Source organism: Plecotus auritus, assembly GCF_963455305.1.
Source record: "Plecotus auritus genome assembly, chromosome: 3".
NCBI classification, from domain to species: domain Eukaryota; kingdom Metazoa; phylum Chordata; class Mammalia; order Chiroptera; family Vespertilionidae; genus Plecotus; species Plecotus auritus.
Window position 1 is genome coordinate 178,631,552 of NC_137772.1, and position 25,582 is coordinate 178,657,133.

Below are 25,582 nucleotides of genomic sequence, written 5' to 3' on the forward strand. Positions count from 1 at the left end.
TGGCACCCCCATAATTCAGATGTTGGTACGCTTGAAGTTGTCCCAGAGGCTCCTTGCACTATCTTCATATTTTTGGATTCTTTTTTCTTTTCGCTCTTCTGGTTGGGTGTTTTTTGCTTCCTCGTATTTAAAATCTTTGATTTGATTCTTGGGATCCTCTAGTCTACTGTTGAATCTCTGGATATTATTCTTTATTTCAGTCAGTGTATGCTTAATTTCTGACTGGTCCTTTTCCATTTTTTTGGCATTCTCACTAAGATCCTTGAAGGTCTCACTAAGTTCCTCGGAGGTCTCACTAAGTTCCTCAGAGGTTTTTAGAAGATTCTTGAGTAACCTTATAACTGTGGTTTTGAACTCTATATCCAGTGGTTTGCTTTCCTCCATTTCTTTCATTCGTGACATGTTTCTTTGTCTCCCCATTTTGGCTGCTTCCCTGTGTTGATAGGGTGGCCTTGTGTGTTAGGTGTCTTATAGGGCCCAGTGGCTCAGCCTCCCCAATCACCTGAGGTGGACTCTCTTGGTGCACCCTTTTGTGGGCTGTGTGCACAGTCTTGTTGTAGTTAAGCCTTGATTGCTGTTGGTGTCACTGGGAGGAATTGACCTCCAGGCCAATTGACTGTGAGAACCAGCTGTGTCTACAATGGAAGGACTGCTGTGTAGGAGACACCCTTATGGGGCAGGGCTTGCTTCAGTGGGGCTTTGGTGCTCACTGAGTCTGCCCCCTGAGTGTGTCTATTATGGATGTGAAGAGTAGTAATCCGGTATGGTCTCACACTGACCACTGGGTACACTGGCTCTTGGATCTCCAAGGAGGTGCAAAGTCAGCCACTGTCTGAGGCCACCCAGCAGGAGCTACAGAGAGATCTGCAGATTCCTCCTCTTTGTATGGGGTTTGGAAGAGCCCAGATGAGGCCCAGCTGGGAAGCAAGGCAGGCTGCTGCTGCCAGACTTGGGCCTTCTTTTGGAAGCTCTGGGGCTCTCTGACCCAGCTGCAGTTTGACAGGTTTTAGGCAGAGAAAGGACAGGCCATTCATAGCAAAAGCCACTGCATACAGCTTGGGTGGGGTTGTAAATTGGGTGGGGTGGGGTCTCAGGGAATCACCAGGGCAGAGCAAACAGCAATGGCTGCCAGTCAGCCCTGCACTGGAGAGGTCCCCACGCAGGAACAATGATCGCTGCGAGCACCTCTGAGAGAAAGCTGCCCTCGCGTTCCTGTCCCGATGCCAGACAGTCCAGTTTCTCCCCATATGTGTCTGGGTCCCTAGAGTCTCGCCCAAAACTGGAGTTCAGAGCAATCAGGAGCTTGTATCTCCCTCCTGATTGAAAAAACAACAACAGCGCACCTGGTTGCCAGCCCCATTCCGTGCGCACCTCCATACCTCCTACCCGTCTCAATGCACTTTTTTCTTTCCTTCTAGTTGTAGAACTTCCACTCAGCCAGCTTTCCTGCAGTTCTGGATGATAGTTCTTTTGTCTTTTAGTTGTAGTTTTGATGTGGTTGTGAGAGACAGCAAGTACAAGTTTTTACCTATGCCGCCATTTGGTTCTCCCCCGCCAATACCTTTTTTATAGACTGAAGGACCTGTTGAATACTGGCTAAAAGAGAATGCCTTTGTGTCTAGTCTTAGGGCTCGGGCTGTATGACAATAAAAACAGGTCTGCTTTGATCCCAGGAAGGTGAGAGACCAGGAATAGCAAAAGTGTAGTGTGTGCTTCCCATCTCCCACCATGATATGCAGTGTAACTCGAGAACCAGTATTCTTCCTCAGAATCCTCTACTCAGTGCTCTAAGAAGCCACTGTCAAGTCAGGGAACCTGTGAAAGGAAACCTGTTGGCCAGCCTATTTTAGAGTCTGGACCCATCTTAAGGGTTGATTTGGAATATACAGTCCCTTTTAGTCTTTTTAAAAGTGTTTATTAAGGCCTGGCTGGCATGGCTCAGTGATTGAGAGTCGACCTATGAACCAGGAGGTCATGGTTTGATTCCTGATCAGGGCACATGCCCGGATTGTGGGCTCAGTCCCTAGTGTGGAGTGTGCAGGAGTCAGCTAATCGATGATTCTCTCTCATCATTGAAGTTTTTCTCTCTCCCACTTCCTTCCTCTCTGAAATTAAGAAAAATATATTTAGAAAAAAAAGTTTATTATGTAATAGTTGATTCGTACAAAAGAGCATGTGGAGATACATGTTCTAAATCATAATAAAATAAATACAGGCTGGGACAAAAGTAGGTTTCCAGTTGTTCATATAATTAATAATAACTCAAGAATAAACTCTTGTGTACTCAAAGCTGTGAATCTACTTTTGCCCCACTCTGTAAAGAAACAAACCTGGTGCTGGGAAAGAAGCTGAAAGGCAGAAGAGAAACCAGTCAGACTTCTGTTGATGAAGAGTCAGCTGATGGTGGCTTAGAAAATTATTGCACTTTGATTTTCTGCCCTCTCTATGTCTAAACCAGAAGTTCTTTTGGTGAATGTATGAACTGTAGCAATACTGTAGTCATCAATATTACACTGGTCAAGAACAAGTGCTGTCTTAGTTACCACTCTGAGAATAGCCCAACTCAGCAAAAAAAAGTCCCATGTACTAACTAGGTGAACCGACCATCTAATTTAAAGAGAATTTTTCTAATCCTGTTGAAGCTGCCAGTTTGCTCCTTCCCTATTCCATCTTTTCTCTCTTTACCCCCAGACATTACCACTACTCTGATTTTTATGTTTATTATTTTCTTTGCACTTTTCTGTTTTTATTGAGATATAATATACATACAGTCCAAAAACCTTACGTGTGCAGCTGCCTGAATTTTTAGTCATGAATTCACCTGAGAAACCACCATCCAGATCAAGATAACAGAACATTTCCAGCATGCCACCAGCCTCCCTGTTCAGTTAATTACCTCCAAGGGCAGCCACTATTGTGGTCTCTAATATTATAGATCAGTTTTGCCAGTTTTGGAATTTCATGCAAATGTATCATACGTATGTACTTTTGTGTCTGGCTTCTTTTGTTAGCATCATCTGAGATTGATGCATATTGTCAGTAGCAGTGGTTTGTTCTTTTTACTGCTGATCAGAATTTCACTGTGTGAATATACCACAAATTTGTTTGTTTTTGTTAATCCTCACCTAAGGATATTTTTCCTTTTTGTTTGTTTTTTGAGAGTGTGAAAGGAAAGGAGAGGGAGGGGGAGAGGAAAAGGAAGAGCGAGAAACATTGATGTGAGAGAGACATCAATTGGTTGCTTCACACACGAATCCTGCAACCCAGGCCTATGCCCTTGACTGAACCCAAGCCCTTGATTTTGCTATTGGTTGATATTAGGTTAGTTTAGGGTTATTGCAAGCTTCCATCAAACCATAATACTTCACTGCTAATAGTTTGTGATTTAGGGGTGGTTTGTAGACTCTTTTGACTTAGCTTACTTTATGAAATCAAAGTCAAATCCTTTAAGTGGTTTGGATCTTGGTTTTCTAAACAAGAGCACCTTTTTCTCTGGATGTAGTCTTAACAATGAGAGATTATTTGGTTTGCTTTTATAGACCTTTAGGTCCTTAGATCATAACAACTTAAGTTCTGTTGAGTGTACTTTTTTTTTTAATGTTCATGTAATTATGAGCACTGTTCCTCTACTTATAATTTCAGGAAAGTATCCTTGATGAACTTGACAAAGAAGAGAGTACCCATGATTCTGTGTCTCAAGAATCAGAGTCAGAAGAAGATGGAATTCATGTAGATTCACAAAAGGCCCTTGCTCTAAAAGAAAAGGTACTCTTTGGATTAGCTTTAGGTTTCTTCAGGTGGGCAGGACATATAGAAAATCATGTGGGTCCTAGGATTTCTTCAACATAGTTTAGGGGATGTTCACTCGTTAAGTTGTTATTGGCTGTACCCTTATTGGAAGGCAGTATAATTTAGTGATTAGGAGTGTGTGTTCTGAAATCAGATTGCCTGGGTTCAAATCCTGTGGTAAGTTCTTTAAATTCCTTGTAGTATTAAGTTTTCTCAGCTGTAAAATAAGATTAATATTATTAATAAACCTCAATGGGTTGTTGTGAATATTAAATTAATTCTTATATGTAAAAGTGCTTAGACCATAGAGAGAGTTATTTCTGGAATTTTAGTAGTAGACTGAAGTAACTTTAAATTAGTGTGTGACTCTTGATGTGAATATTATATTCTACTTCTCCATATCACAGGCCATCTGTGGTTACTTTTAGGAATGTTCATCTTTCTGAGGAGTGCCTCATTATTATAAAACTAGAGGCCCCGTGCACGAAATTCGTGCACGGAAGGGTGGGGTGGGGGTGGGGAGGTGTCCCTCAGCCCAGCCTGCACCCTCTCCAATCTGGGACATCCCTCTCACAGTCCAGGACTGCTGGCTCCCAACTACTCGCCTTCTTGATTGCCCCTAACCGCTCTGCCTGCAAGCCTGATCGCCCGCTAACCACTCCCCTGCCAGCCTGATTGATGCCTAACTGCTCCCCTGCCAGCCTGTTTGCCCCTAACTGCCCTCCCCTGCAGGCCTGGTCACCCCTAACTGCCCTCCCCTGTAGGCCTGGTCCCCCCCAACTGCTCTCCCCTGCAGGCCTGGGTCCCCCCCCCCACCCCCAACTGCCCTTCCCTGCAGGTCTGGTCGCCTCCAACTTCCCTCCTCTGCTGGCCTGGTCACCCATAACTGCCCTTCCCTGCAGGCTTGATCACCCCCAACTGCCCTCCCTTGCAGGCCTAGTCCCTCCCATCTGCCCTCCCCTGCTGGTCTGATCTGATCGCCCACAACTGCCCTCCCTTGCAGGCCTGGTCCCTTCCAACTGCCCTCCCCTGCTGGCCATCTTGTGGAGGCCATCTTGTGTCCACATGGGGGCAGCCACCTTGTGTGTTGGAGTGATGGTCAATTTGCATATTACTCTTTTATTAGATAGGATTAGGTATATTGCTTTTCAGATTAAACTTCATCTTGATACCTTTTTTGTTTACATTTCTATGGGTTATTATTGTCAATAAAAGTATATAATGCTAAGTATTTTATTCATTTTTCTGCCAGAACCCTCAGATTGTGACCAAACGATGACTGTATAGTGAATTTCAGCACTTGTAAAAAGACCATTTTGTTTTATTTTTATTTATTTCTTGTTGACCTTGATCACACAGTTAATGAATTATAAAGAGCTGGATAATATTGGGAAAAAATAGCTCTGTAATTCTGTACCAGTATATATCTGACTTGTATGCTTTTTTCAGGGCAATAAGTATTTCAAACAAGGAAAATATGATGAAGCAATTGAATGCTACACTAAAGGCATGAATGCCGATCCATATAATCCCGTGTTGCCAACAAACAGAGCATCGGCATACTTTAGAATGAAAAAGTAAGGAATTTTTATAATGTGTGCATATTTTATGTGTATATGGAGACTGATATTTTAAAATAATTTTTATGACAAAATGTGTGGGAAGGACTGGTACTACATTTATTTTCAGCTGTAAATTCTTATAACTGACTCCCTTTTACTGAGTTATTTTATTTAAAACATTCAGCTGCTCAAACCATGCCCTGTAGTTCACTTTACTAAAGTGTTTCTTCCCCAAAAATCAAATAATGATGTTCTATACCTAATTCACAAAAGAAAAATGAAGTTAGCTGGGTGATTTCCTTTTTAGAAATTAATTTTTCTCCATTATTTTGAAAAATTGTTTATCTACTATTTAACCTAGAGAACTTTTATTATGGTAAACTTAAAATATATTCCAACATTTATCTTTAAGTCATAATGACTCTAAATACATTCTTACTGTTGAAGAACATAAATGTGTTATGGTCTTATCATATGCAGGGAATTTTTAAAAAGATAAACACCATCAAGGAAGACATTCTTACTGTTTTAATTATCATTTGGAAATATGAATTATATTGGTGTCTGAGTTTTTACTATTTTAAATAGCATATTTATATTTATTTATTTTTAATCCTCACCCGAAGATATATTTTTATTGATTTTAGAAATGGGGCAGTGGGGAGAAAGAGAGACATCAGTGTCAGAGAGAAACATTGATCTATGTCCTCCCATACATGCCCCAGACGGGGATCAAACCCACAACCTAGGTATGTGCCTTGACTGGGAATTGAACCTGCAACCTTTTTGGTGCATGGGACGATGCTCCACCCTACTGAGCCACCTGGCCAAGGCTAAGTAATGTATTTTTAGATCTTTGAAATTTATGTTATTAAATCCTGACAAATTAGGGAAATATTTATATTTTATAATATTTGATATCTACAATATATGTAAGTGCTAAAGAATAATTTTAAATAATCTCACATGAACCCATCACACAATTTAAGAACCAGAACGTTATTACTTTTGAAGCTACCTTGCTACACCTCTCCATATACTGACCTTTTTCCCTTATAGTTAACCACTACCTTCGGTTGTATATCAGTTTTGATTTTAAAAAGTTTATTATATACATAATATATTGTATAACTTTGCTTATTTTTGAACTATAAAAGTATATTATTGCCAGGGCCAGCCTGACAGGGTGAACCGAGCTGAGGTAGGGAGGTGGGAATTGAGAAAAGAAAGAAAGACAGGAAAGCGGGATCAGGAGGACTACAGGTCATCGAGAGACTGCAGCAAGTTTATTAACTGCATAATGCTTTTTATACATAAAACACTGAATAGGAGGTCTGTCAAGAGGAATGTATTCTTTGTTCCTCTTAATCTCTAAGGGAGAGACAGAGCAGAAGGACAAATTCTCAGTACAGCAAATCTCAGTAAATAGTTACAGACTTCTTGGTAAGCTATGAAAGGTTGCTCTCATTCTACTGATAACTGCCATCCAAACAAGCCTGGGAAAACTGTGTGGGTAGGGGACAGCCTTGCTAGTCCCCTCAGGTGCAAGGACCTTGTCAGCTTACACCCGGTCTCCAACATATTATACTGAAAGTAATCTTAAATTTCTCTGAACATTAAATTTCTCAGATTCCTCATGTTTGCATATAGCTGTAGACCTCTTCACCGTTACGTACAATTTCTTTTTAGGAATACACCATGATGTATCCATTCTCCTGTTGCTGAATTGTTGGTTTATTTATTTCTTCCTCTCCTTCTCTCCACTCTCTCTACCTCCCATTCTACTTTCCTGTCTTATTTAAAAACATTGATACTATGAACACTTTTCTACAAGTTTCTTGGTGCTGGGTGGTACATGTTCAACTTTAAATGGCGATGACCAGTTGTTATAAAGGTAGTTGTACAAGGTTACAGTTCTCATTAGCAGTGTATAAGAATGCCTGTTCCATATCTTTTTTTTTTTTTTTAAAATATATTTTATTGATATTTCACAGAGAGGAAGGGAGAGGGACAGAGAGCTAGAAACATCGATGAGAGAGAAACATCGATCAGCTGCCTCCTGCACACCTCCCACTGGGGATGTGCCCGCAACCAAGGTACATGCCCTTGACCGGAATCAAACCCGGGACCCTTCAGTCCGCAGGCCGACGCTCTATCCACTGAGCCAAACCGGTTTCGGCCTTTTTTTTTTTTTTTAACTTTTTTATTGAATTTATTGGAGTGACATTGGTTAATAAAAATACAGATTTCAGGTGTACAATATTATAAGACATCATCTCTATGTTGTTGTATTGTGTGTTCACCTCAAGTCCTGTTGTATATATTTACCACTCTATATAATAAAAGCCTAAGCAACCAATATGGTGGAACTACCAGAACGACCGGTTGCTATGAGGTGCACTGACCACCAGGGGGCAGATGCTCAACACAGGAGCTGCCCCCTGGTGGTCAGTGAGCTCCCACAGCAGGCAGCACTGCTCAGCCAGAAGTCGGGCTCATGGCTGGCGAGCACAGCCGCGGTGGTGGGAGCTTCTCCCACCTCCGCGGCAGCACTAAGGAGCAGTGAACCGAGTGGTAAGGAGCATTGAGCAGGCAGGCAGTAAGGAGCAAGGGGTCCCGGACTGCAAGAGGGTGCAGGCCTGGTTGAGGGACCACCCCCCCCCCCTCCAGTGCACGAATTTCATGCACCGGGCCTCTAGTACTGATATAATTGTTTTTAGTCAAGGGGTTGTAAAATGGTAATTCATTGTGGTCTTAATTTGCATTTCCCCAGTTTCTAATGAGGCTGAGCATCTTATATGATTATTCACCACTTGTATTTTCTGTGAAATGCTTGTTTTGTCTTTTGGCCATTTTTCTGTTGGGCTGTTTTGCTATTAATTTTTACTTTATTCTAGATACTAATTCTTTAGTGCTTGATTATAGTAATTAATTATCTTCTAATTTGTAGCTTATTTCCTTTATGGAGTCTTGATAAACGGAAATTCATAATTTTAATGTATTTTTTTAAAAAATGTTAGCACTTTTAAAGATATGATTTGTTAAAATAGTTTCCTTACCTGAGTTTATAATCTCCTGTATTCTAAAAGTTTTTATGTCTTATGTTTCACATTTAAACATTTTTATATATGCTGAAGGTAGAATTCCAATTTCATATCTTTTCATATGAATATCCCAATTGTTCCAGCCCTATTTATTGAATATCCATGCTTTCCCCATGGATCTGCAGTGCTGCCATGTCATATCTCAAGTTTGCATGGATCTCTTTCTCATCCCTCTATTCTTACATTGATCTGTTGCCTCTTACTAAATCCATTCCATACTATCTTTAATTACTATAGCATTATAATTTTAAGTCTTGGTGGTATTTGGTGTAGGGCATGTTATCCTGCCTTATTCTTCAAGAAGGTGTTGGATGTTCTTGGACTTTTGCTTATCAATATAAATTTAGGATCATCTTGTCAGATTCCTTGAAAAATTATGTTGGATTCTTCTTAAAATTGCTTTGTATTTATAATTTTGGAGAGAATTATAGTTATGTTTTTGTGCCTTATAGATGAATGTGAAATGCCTCCACTTAAGTCTTTTTTGATATTTTTTAAGACAGTCTTGTAGTGTTCTGCATATGGAACTTGTACATCTTTAGTTAGATTTGTTTTTTGTTGCTGATCTCTACTAAAGTAGCCACCTTGCTAAACTTTGTTATTTCTAACCATGTCTCTAGATTATTTTGAGCTTTCTAGGTATCCTATCGTATCATCTAAGAATATCAGTTTTGTTCCTTCCTTTTCAGTCTTTTTAGCTGTCTTTTGTATGGAACTATATTGACCAGGACCTATATTACAATACTGAGAAAAAAACAGTGTTTTTTGCCTTAAAGGTACTGCTACTTAACATTTTACTATAAAAAATTATTGCTTTTAATAGGCTTAACTAAGTAAAAGGAGATGAGAAACATCCCTTCAGTTGGGAAATTAATCCCCTTTTTGGGGATTTCAGAAACAAATTTTGAAGTTTTAGTTTAACAAATGATTTTTATTAATGTCACTTTAATTTTTTTTTTAATTGCAGGTTTGCTGTTGCTGAGTCTGATTGTAGTTTAGCAATTGCCTTGAATAGGAGTTATACAAAGGCTTATGCAAGACGAGGTGCTGCTCGATTTGCTTTGCAAAAATTAGAGGACGCCAAAAAAGGTATTAATATTTTCCAGATCATCATTATCTAAAACAAAACTTTTAATAATTTAATTTAATAGATGTTATACAAAGAGTATTAGATAATCAGAGTTATTACCTTCAGAGAGTTTTCTTTATTTGAATAAAGTTCATTTTTGTAATTTAAAAAGTTATCTTGATATTTTTGGAAAGAATGCATTATTTGCAACCAATGAAATTTTGGTTCAAATTCTCATTCCACCATGTATTAGCTTTGTGACCAGGGGAAGTTATCTATTGTCTCTGATTTTCAGTTTCTCATCTGTAGAATAGATGTTGGCTATTGTGAGGTTATAGGTAATGATTGTAAAGCTCTTAATACATTTTTATTTATTTGTAATTTGTCAGCATTTTATTATTCCATAAAATTGGTATGTGTAATATAAATTATAGTCTGAATAAAGATGATATGTAAAAGATTCTTAAGCTTTTTGGTTTTATGATATACGAATTATGATAGCAAGAATCCTATCTGGTGGAAGAAACAGATCTGTCAGGATTTTATCTGTCTTGGGAGAGAATGGAGAGAGCCCAGTAGTCTAATGTTAGTATTTCTTAGTTTCTCTTAATTTTGCTATAGGACAGTTGCAGCAAGTAGTTATTGTTTTTAAATATGTACCTTTCAAGTATTCTTTATCTTCTCTTTTACTCAGATTATGAAAAAGTATTAGAACTGGAACCAAATAACTTTGAAGCAACAAATGAACTCAAGAAAATTGATCAGGTAAACTAGTTATTTAAATTAACTGCATTACTTATTAGCTTTATTTGATGAAGTAAGGGTTTTAGCATAGACTTTGTACTATAGATTATTTAATATAGACATTTTTCTAATTTCAATTTTTTGTATTATAGACTTTTACCAAACAATTTGCAAATAAGGGGTAGTATAATGGTATTTAAAGATCCTTAATCATCATTTTAGAAAATTGTCTGAGATCTTTAGAACTACTGTTGCTTTACTTTTTTGTCCCCTGGTGACAGAATTATTTTTCATTATCCCACTAATTTTGTTTTGTTTTGCTTTTGTTTTGGCTTGTGCTTTGATTTCTGTACTAAATTTTTGCATATTTCTTTGATTTTGTAATTTTTAAGTTGTTGCATCTTTGTAGTTTATATCTACATATAATTTTTTTAATAGTAAGAAAATAGTTATATAAGTATAAAATTTGCTTCAAATGATACTGAACAGTTACATATTCCTTTCACTTTGCTGTTGAATCAGTTATAATTATTTGCCATCTATTGAAACTATGAGAAAAAAGTGACAATGATTGGGGAAAATCTGCTTCTAAATATGGCCATTATTTATTGCACATAAAAACCTGTTGGTAAATATATCAACATAATTATAATTGTGAACTGTGCTGTATATTTTTGCATTTTGTCCTAAATCAAATAATGACTATGGAAATTAAATTTGAGAATTTGGTTATGTGGTCGTAATTACCTATTTTCTTTTTGAAAATAGTTCCTTGAACAGTAACTGGCCTGTGTAGAAATTCAATAAATATTTGTTGAATAAATAAACAAGCACCTACCTTTAGTGGATACTACTTATTTTAATTGGAATAAGATGCACATTAAATTTATTATAGTCTTTTGCCTTTTATTTAGTAAGTAGAAAGACTTTGAATTGGTAAAAATGTTATTTTGTGAAATGTAGCAGAAATTCTAATATAGTTGAGTAATTTATTATTTTAGAGTCAAATATGTATGTATCTTCCATTACCTGTTTTAGTTTAGCTGCTATGTCTCCTAGGCTTTAACATCCAAAGAAAACGCACACCCAAAGGAAGCTGACACAGTGATTAAGTCAACTGAGGGAGAGAAAAAACAAATTGAAGAGCAGCAGCATAAGCAGCAGGCAATTTCAGAGAAAGATCGGGTAAACCAGAGGAAATCCACCATATATGTGTTTTGCTGAGTTTACTCTTAATTTCTTATATATCAGTTAAGTTTTTGTCTTTTCTAATATTACATTAAAATTCTTTTTTTCAGTAGGAACTGAAAATTAAATAAATATAATAAAACTTCTGAAGCCTACTAATTCAAAATTTGAGTAATTGATGACTTATTACATAATTTAAAAAAACATTTAATTTTAGGGAACAAATTACTTTTGAGCATTTTAACATATTTACATGTAGTTATAAATTTAACAGAAATAAATTACAATTTGTTCTTACAATTTTTTTCATTAGTTCACACTAGACTATCTGATGAAAAATTCCAGTAGAAATCCTGAGTTGAGTTTTAATTTAATATATTAACAGCTTTTCATGGACCCATAGAAGACTCCTAGTAAATGCTTATGGAATGATCATTGATTGTGATATACCTGACTTGGATTATAAGTAAACGTTACAATAAAATCTAGTATACACATTTCAGTATAACTTAATTTATCCTGTGTTTAGGTTTATTAATGTTGCTGAAGAGTGAGTTGTTCAGTTCTGATACTCTGTTCTTTCACAAAAATTATGTGTGTTACGAACATCTTTTGTACAGCATCTAAATAACTAAAGAGTATACTATTTGAGCTGAACTGAGATCTATTTGGGCCTCTTTATTAAAATGTGTTTAAAGTTGAGCTTTGTGTGATACTTAATTAGTAAAATAATGGTTAATGCTACAGAGTAATAGAGTCGTATACTTTTTTTGCGGGGAGCTGAAGAGAATAATAATATTCTATAAAACAACCCAAACTAACAAATTCTAAAATATGTGTCATGGACTAGATTTTTAACAATTAAAATATACTATAATTATTTATATAATAAACTGATGAGTGGTGTCCTTGTAGTGAATTCAACTAATTTTCTTGCATATGTTTTCATTCTTCTCCATACTTTCCAAAATGATAGGGGAATGGATTTTTCAAAGAGGGAAAGTATGAAAGAGCAATTGAATGCTATACTCGAGGAATAGCAGCAGATGGCGCTAATGCCCTTCTTCCAGCTAACAGAGCAATGGCCTATCTGAAGATTCAGAAGTAAGTATTGGTTACATTTAATGCTTTTCAGGTTGAAAATGAAATTTACCTTAAATTGGCATATTGGCTAAATAAATTAAGATTTATTTACTCTTAAGCATTAAAATTAAAATGAGAGAGAGAATGTCATAGTACACATTAAGTAAATTTAGCTCTCGTAAATGTTTTTCCACTTTAATAGTCTGGCATTACACAGTTTAACACTTTTAAATTGCCTTATGCATGTTATTCTGAATTAGTGATTTGAAAATTATTTTTAACTTCAGAATCCTTTGGGCAAAATCTTATCTGGAAGTGTTTTTTGTATATATACACATTTATCACAAAAGGGAATTGCTGTCATTGAAACTGCTAATTGATTATATATGCAACTAAAACTTGGTTTCTGGATATTCTCAGGGGCTCCAGGTTGGGCAATCAGCAGGGTAACATCTGATGGCAGAATCTATGTCTTACATTTCTTTGTATCTTTTGTAATAATATTGTACACATTAGTGACAATTTTTTTTAATTCTATAAATATTATAAATAGGGATTTTAAATTTTTTTGTGCCATGGACTCCTTTGGCTGCACTGTAAAATGTTCTCAGAATTATTAAATGTATAATTATACATTTAGGGTTATAAAGGAAAACAATTATATTGAGATATAGTTTTAAAAATACTAAAATTTGCAATATCCTGATATATGTACTTTTAAAAACATTATATAATGAGAAACTACATTTAAAATATAGGCAAGTTAAAGTTAAAAGTTTTTAAAATATGTTAATGTGAAGACTTGAGTAAGGACACTAGAATTTGGGGTGATCTTTGACACATCTTCCACATATTGATTAACTAATAAAGTGTGGATAAGGAATAATCATCAAGAATTAAGGAATACTTGATGATTATGTTACTAGTGTGATAACATATGACTTTACTCTTTGCCATTTGAGTGACTCCTAGGGATAAAATTGGCCAGTTGTTGGCTAGCTATGACATAGGAGTGTCTATAAACAGGGATACTATGAGGGGCCCAGTGCATGAATTCATGCACCTTGAAAGGAACTGTCGGCCACGAGGCTGTGGTGGGTACAGGGGTGGGTCTCGGCCCACTCTCCGCACCCCTGCCTGGCCCCTCCCACCACGGCCCCAGTCTGCCAGCAGCCCCGCTCCCACTGCCACTGCTCCCACGTGCTGACAGTGCCGGCCCCACTTGCACCTGCTGATGATGCAGAGCAATTGGGGCCGGTGCCAGCAGCAAGTGCGAGCAGTGGCTGCTGCCCTGATCGCCCCTCAGGAGCAGGGGGAGGTGGAGAAGCCCTCAGGGGTGATCGGGGCCGGCAGCCGCCGCTCGCACCTGCTGATGGCACCGAGCTGGCAGTGGCTCCAGTGCCATTAGCCAGTGCGAGCGGGCCATTGCTGGTAGTGGGTGCGAGAGGCGGCTGCCAGCCCCAATTGACCTTCAGGAGCCGGGGGAAGTTGAGAAACTCTCAGGGGCAATCAGGACCGGCAGCTGCCACTCTCACCTGCTGATGGCACCGAGCGATTGGGGCTGGCGCTGGGTGCTGGCAGTGGGTGTGAGCAGGGCTGGTAGCAGATGTGAGCACCGGGAGGGACCGCGGCACGCGGGAGCAAAGAATTTTCAGTAACCACCAGAGGTTCACCCTGATGACAGTGATAGGCGCCCTGCTTTGGTCTGGCATCCCCGCTCACCTGCTCCACCATCTTGACCGCGGCCAATGCCCACCATGTTCCACACTCTGCCACTTGCTGCCGATGCCTGCCATGTTCCATGCATGCCCCCTGGTGGTCAGTGCACGTCATAGCAACCGGTTGTTCAGTTGTTCGGTTATTCCACTGTTCAGTCTATTTGCATATTAGCCTTTTATTATATAGGATAGGATGATCACATGCAGACAAGTAGCAGGTTAAGTTGCTATTGTAATTCTGAAATGGTGATATCTCAAAACAATTTGTGAGATATCTGTCACAAATATAATGTGATATGAAAATATCTGTAATTTTTATTGGTGACAAAGGCATAGGTACTACTTTTACTACTATGATTTGTTATCTATAGTTATAATAGAAAGAAAAGCAAAAGTTTATCTGAAAGTTAGTAAAAATAAGGATGTAATGTTTTTCCCATCTAAGTTTTCAGATTTCTCAAAGGGCGTCAAGTTAGGAACCCCTATCATAGAAGTAAATTTTGGTTGTATATTTAACCTCATTGAATCTAAAAGATATAACTAGAGATATATTATTTTGATTGGTCAGAGTAAAGGTCATTGCATGTCTTGCTAGCTTATGAAAATTTTGTTTTTTGCTATTCAAGAATTGTGCATGATTTAAAAATTGTAAGACCTGGATTCCTAGGTTTGACTAATGCCAAGAATAATAACTTCTAATAGGTGACAGATTATATCTACTTTTATGAGCGCTCTAATTTATTATATTATTATGTTGTTTTAGTTGATAATCACATTAGTATGTTATAATAAGTTAATGGTATATTTTAAATTAAATATGACTCTGATTTGTATTTCTTTCTAGTGTATCTTTTAGATTCACATTTAATACAGAAGTTTTCTCCACCACATGGTGACTGTTGTCAGACATTACAGACTAGATGAGGAATATAAAGAGGGTCAACTTTTCAAACAGGAATTTGAGCTGAACTGAGATCTAAAGGGTTAGTCTGCATTAGTGAGGTGAAAAAAAACAGGTGTCGCAGTGGAGTTCACAGGCTCAGGAATGGGAAATCTCATGGTAATTTCTGGAAAGGGCAGGTGGTCCATATTATTTCTGTTATTCTGGGGATAATGGCAAGGATAAGGCTGGAGAGTCAGGCAGGCCCCTGACTTTGTGTTCTGCACAGGAGCTTGACTTTATCCTGAACAGTGTGGGGGCTATGCAAGGATCATGGTTGGGAGAATGCTATAATCAGGTAGAAAACATTGGTAAGGGAATGGACACACACACACAGAAAGATATTCTTTCTCTCTTGTTGAAAAACGAATTCAAGAATTCAGAAATTTTTTAAGTTCATTAGAAGATCTGATTTTGTTCAGAGTAGGTCTTGTTTGAGGGTATAATGATATTCACTTAGGCCTTGGAGAGAATGTTATCACAGGAGATTCTTTTTAAAAAGTATTTTTATTATGAAACTTTTCAAACTTTCATGAAAGTGGTATAAAAAGCTCCATATTTTAAATCATCTAGTTTCAAAAAGCCATAGCTTTTTTTTATAATATTTGTCTCAGCTTTTTTTTTTTCTCCTGAATTATAAATAGTTGCAGACATTATGACATTTTATCCCTAAAGGATACTTCAGGTGTAACCACAATACTGTTATCATGCCATATAAATGAAAAAATAATTTATTAATGTTATTTTAACATGTTGTGGACCAGTAGTTTTATTGCTAGCTTTACCCAGTGGCCAGATAAGTTTCTATTGAACGAATACAAAAAATGTTTTACGTAAATGTTAAAGGCACGCTTTAAAATTAAATACCCATTGCATTCTGAAGTTATTTATTACATGTTCTTACAAGCTAATATCTTTTTTTTTTTTAATATATTTTATTGATTTTTTACAGAGAGGAAGGGAAAGGGATAGAGAGTTAGAAACATCGATGAGAGAGAAACATCGATCAGCTGCCTCTTGCACACCCCCTACTGGGGACATGCCCGCAACCAAGGTACATGCCCTTGACCGGAATCGAACCTGGGACCTTTCAGTCCGCAGGCCGACGCTCTATCCACTGAGCCAAACCGGTTTCGGCAAGCTAATATCTTTTTAAAGAATTCTTGTGATTAGCCACAAGCCTTAGAACAGAAAACACGAGAATTCTTGTGATCTGTCCGCAATGTGTTAATATATAGGGTCTCAAGTTTTTGTGTTTTAGCTCTTAGTGCCTTGTTATCATAGAGCAGTACCCAGTCAGACTGAATTGATTGTTGGTTGCATGGCTGAGTAGGATTTATGAAGTGTCAGATGATATACTTACAAATATATAATGTTTTGTGGGTTGTTTTTCCTTGGGCGATGTGTACTATAAGTAAAAATGGAATCCTATATAATAAAAGCCTAATATGCTAAGTGTCCAGTCGTCTGGTTGGCCGTTCAACCAATCAAAGAGTAATATGCTAATGATATGCTAAGGCTGCTCAACCGCTATATGATGTGCTCTGACCACCAGGGGGCAGATGCTCTGATCGGTAGGTTAGGTTGCTGCTGGGGTCCCACCGATTGGGACTGGAGTGAGACAGGCCGGACATGCCCTGGAGTCCTCCCCTAGTCCCTCCCCAGCTGGCCAACCTCCCGTGTCTCTCCCTGGCCCCACTTGTGCACCGGTGGGGTCCCTTGGCCTGGCCTGCGCCCTCTCGCAATCCAGGACCCCCTCGGGGATGTCAGAGAGCCGGTTTCGGCCTGATCCCGCAGGCCAGGCCAAGGGACCACACTGTTGTGCGAATTCGTGCACCGGGCCTCTAGTTTTATTAGAAAATTAATGCCAGTTATAATTGTTAATGCAGTGTGTGTATATTGAAGGTGGACGGGGGCAGACTTCCAGCAGTACTATTCTTTTGTCTGCTCTACTCATATTTTGCCATCTTAATTCCACCTTTTCTGACTTTCCTTTAATCTGGTACCTTCTCCCTCCTTAGCAGATGATCTCAAGATTTGGTGAGAATATAAAATTTTATAATTGTTCCCTCAAATACAGATATGGGGTTGATATTTGAAATTATGTGCATTCTTTTTTATATTAGAAACTTGGCTTATATGAAGTTTTTCTATAGGCTGCATTTTTCCAGTTGGTAATTGTATTATGTTTAATAGATATGAAGAGGCTGAAAAGGACTGCACACGAGCTGTTTTATTAGATGGCTCGTATTCTAAAGCTTATGCCAGAAGAGGAACTGCAAGAACATTTTTGGGAAAGCTAAATGAGGCCAAACAAGGTATGACTATTTTTATAACAACTGCCACTCACTCATTCTGACGAGACTCCCAAGTTATAGAAGCAGAGATTTGTGTAGCCTTCCCATGGTTCAAGGATATAGAATTTAGAGAAAGACATACATATTTTCTTTCTCAGTGTAAATCATGAATATGTATGCAGATTTGAAGGAATGCAGCTTCAATGGTAGACCTGATTATCTTTTGATAGCATACAGTACAATCTGGCTAGTTACCAATCAAAATTAGTAAAGATTTGAATTATAGGTGAGAAGGAAAAAAGCAAGACAAAGGCAAGAATGAAAAGGAAGGGAATCACCAGCTAGAGGCAGAGGATAATGTAAAGTCTGTAGTGATGCCCCCGCCCCCCTTTTTTTCTTGATACTAGTTATTCTTTTATTTTTCCTTGATCTGTCTTTTAAGTATGTATTAGTGTTTTTGAAGAACCAACTTGTTTCTATTGTGTATGTTTTCTATTTCATTTATTTCTACTCTTTATTTCCTTCCTTGAACTGTCTTTTGATTTAATTTGCTGTTTTTTCTAATTTTTTAACATCAATACCTAGATAATTGATTTTCAGTCTTTTTTCCTGATCCATGCATTTAATTCTGTCAGTTTTTCTCTAAACCTGGCTTCAGCTATAACCCACGCATTTTTTTCATTATGGTAAAAGACACATAACATAAAACTTACTGTTCTAACCATTTTTAAGTCCATTGGCATTGAGTCCATTCACCTTGTTGTGTAACCATCACCATTATCTCCAGAACTTTTTCATAATTTCATTCTGAAAACTCTATGCATTAAACAGTAATTCTCCATTCCCCTCTTTCTCCAGCTCCTCGGAACCACCATTCTACTTTCTATCCCTGAATACGACTATTCTAGGTGTTTTATATAAGTAGAATTATACAGTATTTTGTCCTTTTGTGTCTGGCTTATTTCAGTTAGCATAATTTCTTCAAGGTTCATCCATGTTGTAGCATGTATCACAATTCAACTCCTTTTTAAGGCTGAATAATACTAGACTCTATCTTACATTTAGTGAGTTACCTTGTCATTTATTAATAGTGTGGGCTTTGGTAAGTTAGGTGACCTGTAGGCCTCAATCATATCATCTGTAAAATGGGGTTGTAATGAGGAATACATCAGAATTCATATAAAGAATAGCACTCAGTAAATGTTAGACCTTGTTGTTGCTTACATGTTTCCTAGCATCCTGAGTAAAACTTCCTGAGATAAACATGGGGTTACTATACCAATAAATATATCATGTCTTGAACTTTATAAAGTGTTTTCACTAATTTATTATATATCTTAAAATTTCACTTTAGATTTTGAAACTGTTTTGCTTCTGGAACCTGGAAATAAGCAAGCAATAACTGAACTTTCCAAAATTAAAAAGGTAATATATTATTTTCACCAATATATACTTTTATTTTCTGCAACTTAAACACATTTATTTGTTGCATAATTAACTTGAGAATATTTTTATAGTCATGATTACAAATCTATTTTCAAGGAATTAATTGAGAAAGGACACTGGGATGATGTGTTTCTCGATTCTACTCAAAGGCAGAACGTGATAAAACCCATTGACAATCCACCTCATCCTGGATCAGCTGTAAGTGAAACACTTGTCTTTCTTTTTCTTTCTTGGTATGTAAATATCGGTGTGGTATGAATAAGAGTAGGAAACAAACTGTTGAATTAAAATCTCTTAAAGGAAATGTTGAAGTCTCTTCCTAGGGTCAATAAAAAATACTTTTTAGGATTATTGATTTAATTACATTGGGGGAAAATGAGCTATTTAGAGTTAAGTGCCTTTAGTTTTTAACACCATAAATTTAAATATTTCCACGTTTTCTGATATTAAAGGAATTTGAAGCAGTTTTACATTTTTGAAATAATTAAGAGGTTTTATTACTATTCTTATTTGAGATTGGGACTGTTTTAAAATACTCTTGCATCTTGTGTGGGGTAAGATCTAAAATCAGCACTTACGCAAAATCTTATATAGCCAAGATTATATTTTACAATATGTACTGCATGTTGTTTTTGGTATACCATACTGTTTTTCATTAAGTTAAACAAAGCCAAGTTTTTTTTCCTGCAATTTAGGTACAAAAAGAATTCAGCAGTTTGTTTTGTGCTAAGCTTTTAAAATTGAATTCGTTTAAGGCAAATATATAATGTGACTCTAAGGTAGTTTCTAACATTGACATAGTTTTTAAAAATATATGTATATATAAATTTTTGAAAGATAAAATACATATAGGAAAGTACACAAGATAAGATTTAAAGAATAATTATAAAGTGAGCACCTATGAAACCACCAACCAGGATCACCCTTCCCTCCCCCCCCAAATTTCCCTGCATGCCCTTCATGGATGATTATTCTCTTTCCTGCCCCTGTTACATATGGACGTTACTTTGAGAGTAATAACAAATTTATAAGATGTCAGAGTGGATATTTTCTTTTTTACTAAAGAAAGAGTGAGGCATAGGATGTTTAATTGTTTTGCCAAGTTCACATTTCAGATTGGTAGCAGATAGAGGAATCTTTAGTTTAGTGCTTTGCCAGTGTTCTTATTGTGACTTTACTCTTGAATTTTCTGAGATAATACTTGTTTCATGTGCCAGGCATAAAGCTAGTTGCTTTCATACATTATATTAATTTTCATTCATTACATTCATTTACTATTATTCTTTTCAATAAAGGTGATTGAGTGTTGACTTCTTCACAAAAACTAAGTCACAGGTTTTTAAGAAGCCATTTTCAGACTTTGCTGTCCATAATTATAAAGACACTGCACAGGTAGGGTCCCTAGGCCTGGCCTGTGATCAGGGCCGATCTTCCCTGGCTGCCAGCAGCTGGCCCCACTGCCGCCACTGCTGGTTGCCCTCTGTGTGTGGGGCGACTGGCGGAGCGATTGGGGCCCTGGCACCGCCTGCTTCCGCCGCCATCCACCCCTGGATCCCCATCGGGCGATCGGAGCCTGCTGGCCAGGGGGAGGAACCAAGAGGTTGGCTGGCAGGCCCCAATCGAGCGATCGGGGTCTGTGGGCTGGGGGCAGCTCCTGTGTTGAGCGTCTGCCCCCTAGTGGTCAGTGCGCATCATAGCCAACCGGTCATTCTGCCGTCCTGTCAATTTGTATATTATGCTTTTATATATATATGCAATGTCCCATGGCCAAGATACCCTCAGCAAGCTTTTATAAATCTTTTTGGTTCTCTTCTCTCTCACTTTAAAAATCAATTTATGTTAATAGTTGTGAAAATCCAATGTTAATTTAAGTCTCTTGTGGCACAATCTCAAAACAAAACACCTCTGCAATGAGAGATCTGGGGTAAACTATTCTATAAATGATCCATCACAAACAAAATTATTATCCTAGTAGGCAAGGGGGGAAAAGGCTGTTTATTTTACAATAGGTTTCCATAATAAAAATGTGGGCATTTATTTGAAAAATAGAAGGTGTAGTTGGTATAATGCTTTTTAGAGTTGATTTGAGTCCCACTTTATAAACTTTGAAATCTTAGGCAAGTTACCTAATTCCTGTGGGATCCTCACTTTTTCTCAAGTTGAGATTAACTCACAGATTAGTTGAGATCAAAGGAATAATGTCCATTAATACTAAGGCAGTGTCAGGTGAAATAAATGTTAGTTTCCTTTCAGTTACATATTTGTGAGTCTACCTGGTAGTAAGTTGGTCAGGAAAGGAAGGAAGTCTAAGAAGTGAAGAGAGAATTCTGGGGTAGGTTACTTTATTCAAGTGAGAGGCTAGGCCAGGGTAGCCTGTGTGTCAAGGGCTGGTAGCCCGGGAGTACTTTAGGCAAATCTCCAGAGAGAGCGTGGGAGACCAGTGATGTAGATCAGCTAAGCAAGGGCCTGGGGTTCCCTGATAGGGTGGTAGCAAATGAAAGTTTTTCCTGATCTCTTAGTCTCTGCTAAAATACTTACTTTCATTTTTCCCATATCAAAACTTCACCTTTCTTTTTGGTCCTTAGCCTTTTCTTTCTCCCTTTCTATTTATTCTTCTTTCTTTTTTTTCCCTTGAATTGGCCATTATACAGAGCTAAATAAAATGTCATGTTTCTAACTTTTAATTTTTAAAAAGTGATGAATTCAACCTTTCACATCTTTTCATAAATCTTTCTATAGTGGTATCTTTTGAGTTTTACTTCTGTTCCTACTGTCATTCCCCCATCCCTGGTCTACAGTTAACAGAGACTATCTATTTGGAAATTTGTTAATTAGGATCATGCTTACACATCTAATGTCCATGAGAGTATTTGTTTTTAAATAATACTATATTGATATAATTCAATAATTATTGCCTGTCAAATTATAGTCTATTTTTTAAACACTAATACATGTCCATTCTTGATCAATATCTTGATAGTTATCTATTGCTGATGATAGTTCTCACAAAGCAAAGGCCTTAGCTTAACATGATTATCTTTTAAAATAGAACTGCTAACAGGATTCTTTTAACAAATTTGCTAACAGCTTTCTTATTTATGTGCATTTATCCAGTAACAATTTTTCCCATTAGGTCTTAGCTTAGCAATGCTAATAGAATGTCTGGTTTTAACATTGAATTTAGTATATTTGTCAAAAGAGTTTATAACTTTTTTATTTAAAATTTAACTATATAATTGAATTGAACACTTACATTATACTGAAAGTTTTTTTGTTAAAAATCAGAGTACAATATGTAAACTTCAGAAGAAATTGAAAATGTTTGATAATTGTAATGTTTGAAATAGTGAATGAATTTATTTTATTAAATTAAAAACCACTATTCTGGTCAATTACTTAACAAGTTTGTGAATATTATTTGGCAAACTTTTAATCCTGAGCTGGCTTTATCCAGCGTCTTATATAGAAAATGTATTCAGGTTTTATTTATTACTAGAGGCCTGGTGCACGAAATTCATGCACTTGGGTGGGGGGGTGTCCCTCAGCCTAGCCTGTGCCCTCTTGCAGTCCAGGAGCCCTCCAACTGACAGCTTAGGCCTGCTTCCCTCGTTAGCACTGCTGCAGAGGCTGGAGAGCCTCCTGCCACTGCCGCTGCACTCGCCAGCTGTGAGCCCGACTCATGGCTTCTGGCTGAGCAGCACTCCCCCTGTGGGAGCACACTGACCACCAGGGGGAAGTTCCTGCATTGAGTGTCTGCCCCTAGTGGTCAGTGCACGTTATAGCAACTAGTCGTTCTGCCATTTGGTCTATTTGCATATTAGCCTTTTATTATATAGGATTATTATTAAAATGTATCAGAGAGGAAAGGAGAGGGAGAGAAGATAGAAACATCGATGATAAGAGATAATCATTGATTGGCTGCCTCTTGCATGCCCATTTCTGGGGATTGAGCCTACAACCCGGGCATGTGCCCTAACCCAGAATCAAACTGTGACCTCTGGGTTCATAAATCTTTCTATAGTGGTTGACGCTCAACCACTGAGCTACACCAACCAGATGTATTCAGTTTTTAATGTTGGTCTGTTTCATACAGAATGCTGGTTATTGCCTAGCCTTGTTTTTCTTGCTTTCAGCTAGCCCACAATATTGCTGTCAGTTTGGTAATATTTTTTCTTGGCTTTCTTGCCTCTAAAATAAAGTCCAAACTCCTTGACATGGCACACAAGTTCCTTTATAAGCTATTTTTAATGAGCCTTTCAAGCTTTGTCTCCATCACTTATCCCCTTGCATCAGTGCCATTGGACTTACCACCTTTTCACTGACCATACATACTACAGTTAATCTTCCACATGGCCATTCTTGTGTACTTTTTCTAAGAAGTCTCTGCTAATGCCAATGTTTTTCTACCTTCCTCTGTGTTCTCTCATAGGTTTGTGCTTTCACTTTTTATGGTTTGTATCCCATTGCCTAGTAATTATTTATATATACATCTTCTTTCCCCATTTAGACTTACGTATGGTAGGTGCTATGAATTTTTTTATTTGTGTTCTCAGAGTGTGACTCCTAAGTCTGCCTAGCCATCAAATTGATTTTTTTTTTTTATAACTGGGATAGTGTCTGTAAGAACACAGCAATCTTTTAATTTGTAATTCTAAAATAGAAAAACTTTATGTGTTGATTTAAGGAATTGATTTTAATTGTTTTAGAAACCACTCAAGAAGGTGATTATTGAAGAAACTGGTAATTTGATACAGACTATTGACATGCCAGAGAGCACTACTGATGCTGTTCCAGAGAGTAATCCTGTTAATGTAGCAGATGTAACAGCAACCACAGGCACTGCAAGTAAGAAGAATTCAAGCCAAGATGACCTTTTGCCCACGAGTGATATTCCAAAAGCAAAAGTATTGAAAATAGAAGAAATCAGTGAGACTTCAGCCCTCCAGTAAGTAGAACTATTATTATTTGACTAGAGGCCCAATGCACGAAATTTGTGCAAGGGGCTCAGCCCTCACAGCCCCAGCTGGCCCTCGCAGCCCCTCAAAGCCCCAGCTTTGTCCAGAAGGTCATCCAGATGTTCATTCTGCTGCTGTTTGGTCTAATTAGCATATTAGCTCGTTATTATATAGGATAACTTCTAGAATAGTAAAGCCAGACCCAGGATTTAATTCCACTAGAAAATTGATATTACCAATGAGAGTTTTGGTTTATACTCATCACTGTAATTTTTTGAACTACCCAACTTCATGTTCTAGTTTTTCTTTTTTATTTGTTCTGACTCTTCAGAGACGTTTTGCATAAGGAATGATCACTGTTCCTTTACCATAGTGGGGAATTTAGAGATAATAAGAAACTGTCTTTAACAAGTTGGTTGTGTTCATTTTTCGCTTCAAACTTCAGTATATTGTTTCCCTTCTTAGTTCAGCATCAAATTTAATTTTTTAAAAGGAAGCTTCTGGAAAATGTAGAATTTAAACATTTACATTATTCTAGCTGTTCATATTTAAGATTATTTATGGGTTGTTTTAAATTTTGCTTGGAAAAATTTTTTTTAATGTATTTTTATTGATTTCAGAGAGGAAGGGAGAATGAGAGATAGAAACATCAATGATGAGAGAGAATCATTGATCAGCTGCCTCCTGTACACCTCCTACTGGGGATCAAACTGCAACCCGGGCATGTGCCCTTGACTGGAATCAAACCTGGGACCCTTCAGTCTGCAAGCTGACACTATTCACTGAGCCAGACCAGCCAGTGCTTGTATGGAATTGTTAAAAGTAGTGTTGTGTTTCCTTGATCTATATATATAAAAGCCTAATATGCTAAGTGTCTGACCATTCGACCAGTCATTATGACGCACACTGACCACCAGGGGGCAGACTCTCCGACCGGTAGATTAGCTTGCTGCTGGGGTCTGGCTGATGGGACTGGGTGAGACAGGTCAGACACGCCCTGGAGCCCTCCCGCAGCCCCTCCCCATGCCCGATCTTGCACCAGTGGGGTCCCTCAGTCTGGTCTGTACCCTCTCGCAATCCGGGACCCCTTGGGGGATGTCAGAGAGCTGTTTTGGCCCGATCCCTGCAGGCCTCTAGTGAGAATATAAAAGATATAGACTAGGTTTGTTTTGGGGGTCTTGACATTTTATTCATATATTATTGCATTGCACTCAACAATTCTATTGGATTTTTTTTTTTAACTTTGAATTTTAGTAGTAATTCTATTTAAAGTGATAGTATGGATTGTGGGAAAACACTAAATAGGTAGTTTTGTTTGTTTGTTTTTTAAGGAGAAAGCATTTTTTTCCTTCTCAGAATATCTTTCTTGAAACTTATAATTCAGATTTCTGAAAGGCTGAGTTGTAAGTATACATGATGTAGTAATGTGGTATATAGAAATGGGGTGCTCAAAGAGTGGCCAGGCTGATAGCCCAACAAATGAGAATAGTCATTGTGTAGCATGTGAAAATTTGCAAAGGCATGTCTTGCAAAAAATATACATACGTTATCAGCTGAAACAATTTAGTATTTTTAGAATGTAAATAGATAATGTAATATTAGTTAAATCAGAAATTTTAAAATCTCTTTTGATGCTTTGACTAATTTTGGTTCTTTTCAATTGTTTGATTGATGTCTCTGCAATATT

At 37.5% G+C, this 25,582-nt stretch overlaps 1 protein-coding gene across 2 annotated transcripts in view; it reads left to right on the plus strand.

The window, feature by feature from the left end:
• RPAP3 (RNA polymerase II associated protein 3) overlaps window positions 1-25,582 on the plus strand; it is a 39,922-nt gene that overhangs the window by 7,519 nt on the left and 6,821 nt on the right. For both annotated transcript variants that reach the window (XM_080662972.1, XM_080662973.1), the window contains 10 exons: window positions 3,643-3,765; window positions 5,239-5,366; window positions 9,423-9,544; window positions 10,219-10,289; window positions 11,328-11,453; window positions 12,433-12,560; window positions 17,394-17,515; window positions 18,849-18,919; window positions 19,037-19,138; window positions 23,647-23,885. In XM_080662972.1, coding sequence (XP_080519098.1) covers window positions 3,643-3,765; window positions 5,239-5,366; window positions 9,423-9,544; window positions 10,219-10,289; window positions 11,328-11,453; window positions 12,433-12,560; window positions 17,394-17,515; window positions 18,849-18,919; window positions 19,037-19,138; window positions 23,647-23,885 — 1,232 coding nt within the window. The remainder of the gene's footprint in view (window positions 1-3,642; window positions 3,766-5,238; window positions 5,367-9,422; window positions 9,545-10,218; window positions 10,290-11,327; window positions 11,454-12,432; window positions 12,561-17,393; window positions 17,516-18,848; window positions 18,920-19,036; window positions 19,139-23,646; window positions 23,886-25,582) is intronic.